The sequence below is a fragment of the Pectinophora gossypiella genome, chromosome 2 (genome assembly GCF_024362695.1).
Source record: "Pectinophora gossypiella chromosome 2, ilPecGoss1.1, whole genome shotgun sequence".
NCBI lineage: Eukaryota > Metazoa > Arthropoda > Insecta > Lepidoptera > Gelechiidae > Pectinophora > Pectinophora gossypiella.
In genome coordinates, this window is record NC_065405.1 from 1,209,975 (window position 1) to 1,220,641 (window position 10,667).

A 10,667-nucleotide genomic window follows, 5' to 3' on the forward strand; every position below is an offset into this window, starting at 1 on the left:
TTATCCCATTTTCACAGGGTCCGCTTACCTAACTTGAAGATTTGGCAGGTCTGACTCTCACTGTGAGGTAGCAGGTTTGAATCCCGGCACGGGACTTTCCGGCTGATTTTTTGATTCATGTTTCGATCATAAATGACTGTGCTCAGCGGTGACGGAAAACATCATGAGGAAACCCACATTCCCGAGAAATGCGTTTCGGAGGTATGTGAACTGACAGTATTGGGCTGGTTTTCGCTGAGCACACATGTCTTGGGCTGGGATCTAGTTCAAAACAATTATTTTGTACCTATTTTTAGTGTTGTAATCCCAACCTGTTTTGTGAGCCAAATAAATAAAGAAGAAGAAGGCTACAGCAACCTCACATTGTTCCAGGAGCGGATGTGATGTGGGCTCTAAACCTAACCCTGAAGGAAGACAACTTCTCCCGTGTGTACGACCCTACTGTGGACCCCTCCATCGCCAACCATTTCTCAGCATCCGCCTTCAGATTTGCACACACCCTGTTACCAGTAAGTATTTACCTTCTTATTCGGAGTTTGATTTGGGTAGTCACAAAGAAGTAACAGAAGATGCCGTCTGGACATGGCTAGGACGAAATGATGATGAATTCTGTCATCAGGAGTTCTGGAGATTTAAAAAGCCACATTGAAGCATTCTCCCTAGCATTTCAGTTATCCTGCGTTCATACGCTTACCTCAACTAACTTGAAGATTTGACAGATCCGTTCTTTTACAGAAGTGACTGCCTGGCTGACCTTCCAACCCGCGAAGGGACCTTTGATTTTTGTGATATGTCAGACTGACTCCCTAAAGGTGCCCTCCGAAGCGCGGTTCATAATAATAATAAGATGGCTTCGGTCCCACGCACGCCTTCCAAAAGTCCAGGACTCCATAGGCCCGAGATATGACATACAAATTTACAACCCACACCATTATCATCATTTCACTTTGGATCATCTTACTTTCAATTAATCGGGTGATCAGCCTGTAATCTCCTAACTAATTTAGGCACAAAACGTAAGCTATTGGCCCTTGATAAACAAAAATGGAGAATGCTAAACCAACAAGAGCGTGACTCTTACATTGGTGATGATGAGTAGATTTTCTGGTCGTGAGTAGAAGGTGTCTGCATCTATCTAAATTCTAGACCCAATTTGTCTTTCCGTGGTCTTTCAACATCTTGTTACCTTCCAGGGTCTAATCCACAGCGCGGACCTCGCCAACGGCAGCATCAACTACGTCCAGCTGCATCAGATGCTGTTCAACCCGTATGCGCTGTACAACGTGAAGGGCGCCAAGCGAGCGGTCAAGTCTGCCATGGACACTCCCGTGCATAGCGTCGACCCTCACGTTACTACTGAGGTAAGAAAGAAAGAAAGAAAGAAAGAAAAAAATTAATCGACATACTAATGTTTTCCCATATTAAAAGAAAATATTACAATTATAAATGTATGCCGAAACGGCAAGTACCTAAATTCCTAATGAAGGACTTTCCAAACTACGTTCCCCAAAATAATATGGCGATGTCTAGATTTAATGTAATAATTACCTAATTTCTCATTAATTAGATATATAATGTATTAGCTGAAGTTATATAAAAATAATTGTTGCGTGATAATTAAATCAAATTATGTCTAGAAGCGTTGTCAAATTTGACAGACGAGGTTCCTCGTTCAAGCATCGACGCTTGCTCGCTACTTGAATAGGTTAAATTTTAATTATGTCAAAGCTATAAATTGTCTCTTTTCTTATGAAAATAGGTATCTGTTTTTTTTTCTTGGCTCTTCTTTAGGCAATACACAATAATAAGATATTTACTTTAGAGTGCGACGTCTTGCAAAAATCGCGAATGTCCCAGTAGACGCGTGTACCAAGGACATTACTTTATCTCGCGTCGCGTCACCCGTCACTCTCTCACAGTACTGTACAAAAAGAGACAGATGATCTCTGTCGCGGCGAGAAAGAGTCGCATGCTTACGGTGCTAAGCCCACAGAGCTTGCTAAATCTGCTGCTGGATTCACAATATTTCGCCAACAAAATTTTCGATTCTTTTTCGTATTTCCTCCTATGACGTGTGACCCTGGCCGTTTTGATGTTTATGGTTATGGTTGATTTCGAAATTCGGTTCGAATCATTTTATTTTTGTAAGAAGTCGATGGTCGTCGTGCTGGTTTGATCTGAGGCTTACCAAAGAGAATGTACTAATTAAGCTTACTAGCAGCATACGCCTACGTCCCCATCACAATGACCCAAATATTCCATCTCCCAGCTAAGCGAGCACCTCTTCGAGCGTCCCATCGCGGTCAACTCGACCCTTCCTGTGAAGAAACCCGGCCCCTGCGGCTTGGATCTGGTGTCTCTCAACATCCAGCGTGGCAGAGACCATGGTTTACCGCCCTACCCCGCCTGGAGACAACATTGTGGTCTTTCCAGGCCGAAAAGCTTCGCCGATCTAGAGGGAGTCTTCGATGATCAGTCCATGGATAGGATCAACCAGATTTACAGGTGAGAAAGTCAATTTTGTATTGCCAAACTATAGATTGAACAGCCTAGTGAATTAGAGCGTTGAGCTCACGATCTGGAGGACCAAGTTCAATAATCCCGACGGAGAGATTATCTAAATAACTTGAGACTGTCCTTTGTTTGGCTAGGACATTGCAGGCTGAATCGCCTGATTGTCCGACAATAAGATGATCCGTGCTTCGGAAGGCACGGTTAGCCGTTGGTCCCGGGCTACTAGCATAAAGACCTCCACCGACCCGTAATGGAGCAGCGTTGGTGGAGTATGCTCCAGACACCCACTGATTGTTTGAGGGAAGGCCTGTGACCAGCATGCATCTCCTTACCATTATCTCGTTTTTCACGGGGTCCGCCTACCTAACCTGAAGATTTGACAGGTCTGGTGTTTTACAGAAGCGACTGCCTGTCTGACCTTCCAACCCGCGAAGGGAAAACCAGCCCAATACAGGTTAGGTCACATACCCGAAAAATGCATTACTCGGGAACGTGAGTTTCGTCACGACGTTTTCCTTCACCGCTGAGCACGTGATAATCATTTATGATCCAAACATGAATTTGAAAACAAATTCGACAATCATTGGTTTAGGCCTGTGCTGGATTCGAACCTGTGACCTCAAAGTGAGAGGCAAGCGCTTTAGCAACTAGGCTACCACGGCTGTTAAATACAATAACATACAAAAGCTAAATTACTCAATTGTATACCAATATTTTATGTTTATTTTTATTTTTTTAAAGAACGTCTAGGGCCCTGTGCCGAGGTTTTTCTTGCAGCTTCTTTTCCCCGGCTATACAGGTTGTGAGAAGCTGCAGTAGTTTTAGGCGGATGAGACGTTCCTTATGTAAAAATTGACGATTCAAAGTGTAACTATGTTACCTACTGAATAAAGATATTTTTGAATTTGAATTTGAAACAGCCTATAAGTCGCATTGTTGAGCACAGGCCTCACTTCGATCAACCGGAGGGGTTATGAAGCACGCAAAAGTCTTTTTGATATTTGTTATTCTCTAATCTTAATAATTCTAGAACCGTCTATCTAGGCAAACATTACAATAGAAAATAAGTATGTACATAAGTCTGTTTGATCTCATTTCATAATTTAATATTCATTGGAAGTTTGTTCTCGTCTTTTGTTGTATTCCATTAGAATACGAACGAATTTATTTATTAATTCATAAATTGTTATGTTGTAAAATCTGTGATAGCGGCACGGGTTAGAAGTTCGGACTATATCCCCTTGAAATCGACTTCATGACTTTCACCAGCTAAAAAGCATTCTGTGAAATGATGAAGCAACTCAACTCTGTTCTCGCGTCCGCACCACATTAAGACTTGTTTTGAAGTGCGATTGTATGTTTGTTGAGTGAATGTGTAAAACAATTCGTAGCTTTGATTCCTGTACTATCCGATTATATATGTATATGTCGTGGCCATATCGTAAAATTGATCATTTCATGATGTGTTCGACCATTTCAAGAAATGGTCATATTTCATGAAATGGCCAACTTAAGTTGACCATATCGTTGAAACGTCAACGTTTAATGATATATCAATCATCGTTTGGCCATATCGTTAATGTAATTGTAGCTTTCAGCGCTCCCCATTTGTCCGGCAAACTAGTTAATGCCATCTGCGGCAAATCTACAATAAGTCACGTCAAAAAAAAAAGGTGTTATAAGTAATATTAGCATCGTGGTTCACGCCGCGACTTGTGCTGAGTGAGGCCCTTTTATCTCAGGACGTCCACAACCGCTTTATGATCATTTCGACGAACATCCGTCTTGCTTTTTTGTAATTGTTTTATGGATGATATGATGTTATTGTCTTGTTTTTGTGTGTGGCGCCCTTTTATAATAAACAATTTCTATTATATTATATTCTAATACAATGTGAAGTAGTTCTTATGATAAGAATCTTGTTTGTAACGCAATGGATAAATATCTGTAATGTTGCAAATGTGAGTGTAAATAAATAAATAAATGTCCATGAAAAAGGGTGATTCATACATTTTAATAGGCAAGGTGCGAATTATAGGCAGCAAAAGTTTCCAGAGTTACAGAATCACAGTAGGTGTAAATATTTCTCAATGTAATACTAAGTAGGTATTACTAATGATGCTGCATTTGCAGTGGAATACTTAGTCCTTAAATTTGCACTGGTACCAAATACCGTGATAAGAACTAACAATTTATACAAGATGTTAGTGACATAGTAACGAAAGCTTTGAGGTCTGAATCCCTTGATTCTGAGTTGATATCAAGTGGAATGTCCTTTGCAAAAGTATGGAACTGAAAATAATTGACAGAAAATTCCACTCATGGTGTGAATCATTCACGATATTCGATACGATATCACTAACACCCTGTATAATTGATATTTGACGTAAGAATATCATTTAGTGTAATATTAACTCTATGTAATACTAACTCTAAGATTCTAATATTTACGTTTTATTGTAGAGATAATTAAATATGTCATTTTAATCAAGTTACATTTCTTGGACCATAAAACTGTGGGTTGTGAGGTGGATTACCAACCTCATCAACCCTGATGTCAGGGTTATTATTGAGCAACCAAAGGCACCTGACAAGGCTAATTGTAACAACTACTTACATCAGTAAGTAGTAACCGGGACCAACGGCTTAACGTGCCTTGGATCATTTTACTTTCGGGCAATCATGTGGTCAGCCTGTAATGTCCTAACCGAACGCAACTATCGGGATTCGAACCTGGGATTTCAGGATCGCGAGTCCAACGCTCAACCACTGGACTACAGAGGCCAAAACTTGTGATACACTAATATATTCCGTCCTCCTCCAGCAACGTGGAAGACATAGACCTGTACACGGGAGCCCTGGCGGAGGACCCTCACGGGCGCCTGCTGGGGCCGACGCTCACCTGCCTCATAGCCGACCAGTTCCTAAGACTCAAGGTCGGCGACCGGTTCTGGTACGAGACTGACGACCCTGAGGTTGCCTTCACATTAGGTGAGATACATACTGATAAAAAGTTTATGAAGGACTTATCAGGTTGCGTTTCTTAAAAAAATATAGATAGAGCTGTACAGTCATGAGCAATATAATGTACCCACTTTAAGACTCTGTCGCACTAACATATTTGACATTTAGTGAGACTTACAGTTCAATTTGTCAAAAAAGTTAATGTGACATGGTACCAACGTGTATACTATACATATTAATGCTCGTGAGAATTAACGTGATAATTACCTTTTTTTTAATACACTTCAATATAATATTATTTTTTTAATACAATATCTGATGGCAAGGAAGTACACGTAGACCGGCGCCCTGCCAACACCAGCTCACGTAGTAGCTACGGACCTCCCTGATAATTACCTATTTTCTTTGTTCTCTAGCATTATCCCGTTTTCACACGGTCCGCTTACCTAACCTGAGGATTTGACAGGTCCGGTTTTTTATAGAAGCGACTGCCTGTCTGACCTTCCAACCCGCGAAAACCAGCCCAATTTTAGGTCACATACCTCCGAAAATGTGGGTTTTCTCACAATGTTTTCCTTCACCGCTGAGGACGTGATAATCATTTATGATCCAAACATGAATTCTATTTAGGCCTGAGCTGGATGCGAACTATTGCGAACCTGCGTCCTCAAAGTGAGAGGCAAGCGCTTTACCAACTGGGCAACCACGGGTCCTAAAATCACATCCGGGTGTGACTTTTTAAAAAGGTGTGGCGGACCCAACTATTTGGCCACCTAGTTCCGTCCACATGTAACAGATGGCGCCACATTCAATAATGCAATCTTCAAGCAGTCGTGAAACGCGATATCGAAGTGAAACACAACATGTCTGTTATCCATGAAATTTGAAGATTAAATGAAGGAAAATATTTACAGCGCTATCTATATTGTGTTTGAGGAACGTAGCCGGGAAAGTCCATTGATACCCCAGAGGTACATCCTTCGCAAAATGAACGAAGTACCAAGAATCAGATATCAGAATAATTTATTCAACGTAATTATCATGGATAAACTTGTTGAAGGTCAATGTAACATTTTTGAATTTACGCCATTTCGCAACGTGTTATGGCTGAGGAGAAGAAATGACAAGAAACTGCAACTTTTTTTTTTGACGTGACTTATTGTAGATTTGCCGCAGATGGCATTAACTACTTGGCCGGACAAATGGGGAGCGCTGAAGACTCTCACCCGGTACAACGTTTAAGACAACAGGCCTGAGGGTGCCCAGTTGGGCGCGAACCTCGGCTCAGGGCGTCGTCTGAGAGGATAAATATTTGAAAGAATTAATCGACCCTAGTGGGTCGATAGCGATAAGCGCTGAATGAGGGAAATCGTCGACCACGCCGGCGGGGTCGGTATCGGGGACCTGAAGTGTTTGGTGTCGCGAGCTGATTGGCTGCCTCTATGGCTAGAGTAATCGGGTCGTCGGGAAGAAACTGCAACAGCAACACATCTTTTAAATCAATGAGGGTACATTACAAGTTATTTAATAACTAGAGGAACACATTCTATACCAGACATTTTTATCATTTAGGTAATCATTAATCTTATAATACCCACAGCTTACTTTTAATTTTGTATTAATTTAATTGAAATCATTTATAGGTACTTATATACATTTTACATACTCCTTACAGAACAACTAACAGAGATCCGCAAGACAACCCTAGCAGGCGTCATCTGCGCGAACGAGGAACTCCTCGACCAGGTAAAGGAATTTCGCGTACAGGGTGTTAGTGACATCATAACGAAAACTTTGAGGGATAATTCAGACCTTTATTCTGAGTTGTTATCAAGTGGAATTTTCCAAAAATATGGAACTAAAAATAATTTTAAAAGACACTAAAATTTTCATGAATTTTCTAACAGGAAATTCCACTTCATAACTCTGAATCATCAATTCCCCTCAATACCTACCTATTCGTTAAGGTATCACTAACACCCATACGCACTATTATAGGTTTACCGCAAATGGCATTAACTACTTGGCCGGACAAATGGGGAACACTGAGGGCTCATTCGGTAGAAAATTTAAGACAACCAGCCTGAGGATGCTTAGTTAGGAGCAAACCTCGGCTCAGGGCGTCATCTTAGAGGACAATGTGAAAGATTTGATCGACCTTAGAGGGTCAATAGATGAATAAAGATACACTTCTCATCAAAAAAATCGAAACACCTTGCAAGTTTACGTTTTGTCAGGATTATCAGAAAAATGTGTACATTTAGGAATAAATGTTAAATGTCGTTTAATAGTGAGTAATATGAGCTTATCAAATCTTAATGTTAATGTTCTAAATTTAAATGAATTTTTCATAGGTTTCGTATTTTGTTAAATGAGTCATTTTTATTCCGTATAGAGTATAAAGGAAATGGATAAAACAACACACGTAAATGAAAAAAAAAGCTAAAAAACGTTTATTTAATAACTTGTATTCCCTCCCCGAGCTCTAATTACTGCTTCCATACGGTTCTTCATCGATCGGATGAGAGTCACGATCACATGCTGTGGTATATTGTCCCATTCCTCTTGGATTGCATCTTGCAGCTGGCTAAGTGTTTCTGGGGCAGGATCTCTTGCTCGAATTCGTCTCTTTAATTCATCCCACAGATGTTCAATGGGATTCATGTCCGGGCTTCTTGCTGGCCATTCCATAATAGAGATATCGACTTCGTTAAGATAATCTCGTACGACGCCCGCGGTGTGAGCCCTAGCATTGTCGTGCATGAATATGAAGCCGTTGCCAATAAAATGTGCATAGGGCATCACATGAGGCTCGAGACACTCTTCGACGTACCGATGACAGTTTAGTGCAGGCAGACGTGGCCCAGACACGAAAGCAAGCTCTGTCTTACCGTCGGCGCTGATTCCTCCCCAAACCGTCCACGAACCGCCACCATAGCTGACCTTTTCTTCAATGCAGCATTGTGCATAGCGTTCTCCGTCTCTTCTGTAGACCTTGTTCCTTCCGTCGTTACCATACAGCATAATTTTACACTCATCAGAAAAGAGAACTTTGCTCCACTGTAGGTATGACCAATTTAGGTGCTCACGTGCAAAGTTAAGGCGCGCTGTTCGATGGTCTGCAGTTAATTTCGGCCCATTTGCTGGCTTATGCGGTACCAGTCCACGATCCTTCAACCTTCTTCTAATTGTAGAGTCACTTACAGCCACCCTTCGTACAACACGAAGCCGCTGCTGCAGTTGAAAAGTGTTAAGGCGTCGATTTCTTAAAGAAGTTGTTACAATAAATCGATCATCTCGCTCAGAAGTGACCCGATTCCTGCCAGATCCTGAACGGCGCGTGAACAAACCAGTCTCCCGATAACGTTTATAGACTCTATGAACAGATGACAGGCTTAGATGCAGTCTTGCAGCCACAACAAGCGTGTTAGTCAGCGGACTAAGGCCAGAATCCAGCAATGCCACAACTTGGGCGGCTTCTGTGGGCGAAGTATCCATACGTTTTAGAAAAAAAACCTTTTTTCAGACGTCCCAAAGTCACAGTATTGAAATAAAAAACAAAAAGTTTAAGGATAGGCGCCAATTTTTAGTTTTTAAACGCTAAATGTACTCCAACCCTAAACACACATTTGTCTCAAAACAGTGATTCATTTCGTTTATAAGATAAACAAATGAAATTCTAATTTTGAATTTAGAATTTTCGCTTATTACTGTAATGGCCAAACTGCCAGCTATACATTTATGTATTTTTTTTCATCGTATGAATTCTTTTTTGTGTTAAATTCGGACAGAAACAATGAAAACGGAAGTGTTTCGATTTTTTTGATGAGAAGTGTATTTTTGAATTTGGATTTGAACTATCGTTGTACCTACCATTTATTATAAGTAAAGAAATAATGTTGATTGTGTTTGATAGGCTCAACCGCGAGTGATGGAGACTGTAAGCGCCACCAACCCGCTGGTAGACTGCCGCGAGCTGCCGCAGCCGGCTTGGAAGCCGTGGCTGGAGTCCACGGAGGGCAAGCCCAGGAAGGGCAAAGGATACACCTTACGTGATTATGGTGTAGTTAGTCAATAAATTGCAGTCAACAAAAAAATCGCGTAGAACAAAAAGGGCCTCCCTGTCGCCTTATTGTGAAGACCACCTAAGCGCCTTTATCATAAATCAAATTCTGATCTGACTTTCTTCAACAAAATCTCGATTACTTTCAATTAATTTCAATCCGGATAAAATTGACAGCTCTTTTTAACAGGATTTTCTTTTACCTTTGATGGATTTGCTCTTGGCCCCAGACTTGCCCGAAGGTATTTGATGAGGCCTAAGAAGGAGCTCGCCCAGAAGGTACCTGTTCACTCTGGCCTTGAAAGCACCCGGGTTATATGCATTCGGAAATACAGAAGACGGCAGAGAATTCCACTCCTTAGCAGTGCGCATAATGAAAGACGATGCGAATGGATTGAAATTATATTGTTTATTGTGAGGTTTTGTTAACAAAAATCATATCCAAATGAAAAATTACGTTGTTTGCAATTTGGATTAAAAATAAATTACACAATGCTCTTCAAATACTTATAAGTATCGTCTAAAATTGACAAAAAAGAAATTTACCTTTTATATTTAAATCTATTTATGACCATTTTCAGTGAAATGCAAAAAAAATATTATTATATGCAATAATTTATATAATTGTATATTAGTTTGAAAGAATACTGTGAATATTGTGCCAAAATTTAAAATAAAATTTTATCAATTGACATAATTTTAATTTTGTTACGATTGTTACCTAAATAGGTACAAATTTGAATCAGTGTGTCGTTTTTAGTTAAAAAAGTACCTACTACTTATTTAATTTTATAATATCTAGATTGTTCTATTTAGGTACAATTACAGTTAAGTGTGTTTTGTAAATGAGTTTTAATAATTAGCTTTAAGTTCTAGAAATATATACACATAATACTTATTTGAATTTAATGCGATTTTTTCTTAAATTCCCTACCCTATTAATAAATATTATGGAGTTTTTTCGTATAATATACAAATAGTAATATCATAACAATATAATACCACCGCTGTACTCAGGTTTTGTGTCGGTGTTAAATTCCGCTTAGGACTATTTAACAATTCCTTTTAACATACAAAGTAGGCATTATAATAAGTATAGCTTAAGCGAAGTATATTATTTTTCTCT

The 10,667-nt window shown here is 40.0% G+C and overlaps 1 protein-coding gene across 1 annotated transcript in view; it reads left to right on the forward strand.

The window, feature by feature from the left end:
- Positions 1-10,325, forward strand: part of LOC126373628 (peroxidase-like) — a 44,330-nt gene extending 34,005 nt beyond the window's left edge. The window contains exons 11-16 of the mRNA XM_050019834.1: positions 373-509; positions 1,194-1,361; positions 2,270-2,505; positions 5,339-5,505; positions 7,154-7,224; positions 9,395-10,325. Coding sequence (XP_049875791.1) covers positions 373-509; positions 1,194-1,361; positions 2,270-2,505; positions 5,339-5,505; positions 7,154-7,224; positions 9,395-9,556 — 941 coding nt within the window. The 3' untranslated portion in view covers positions 9,557-10,325. The remainder of the gene's footprint in view (positions 1-372; positions 510-1,193; positions 1,362-2,269; positions 2,506-5,338; positions 5,506-7,153; positions 7,225-9,394) is intronic.
- The last annotated feature ends 342 nt before the right edge of the window (positions 10,326-10,667 follow it).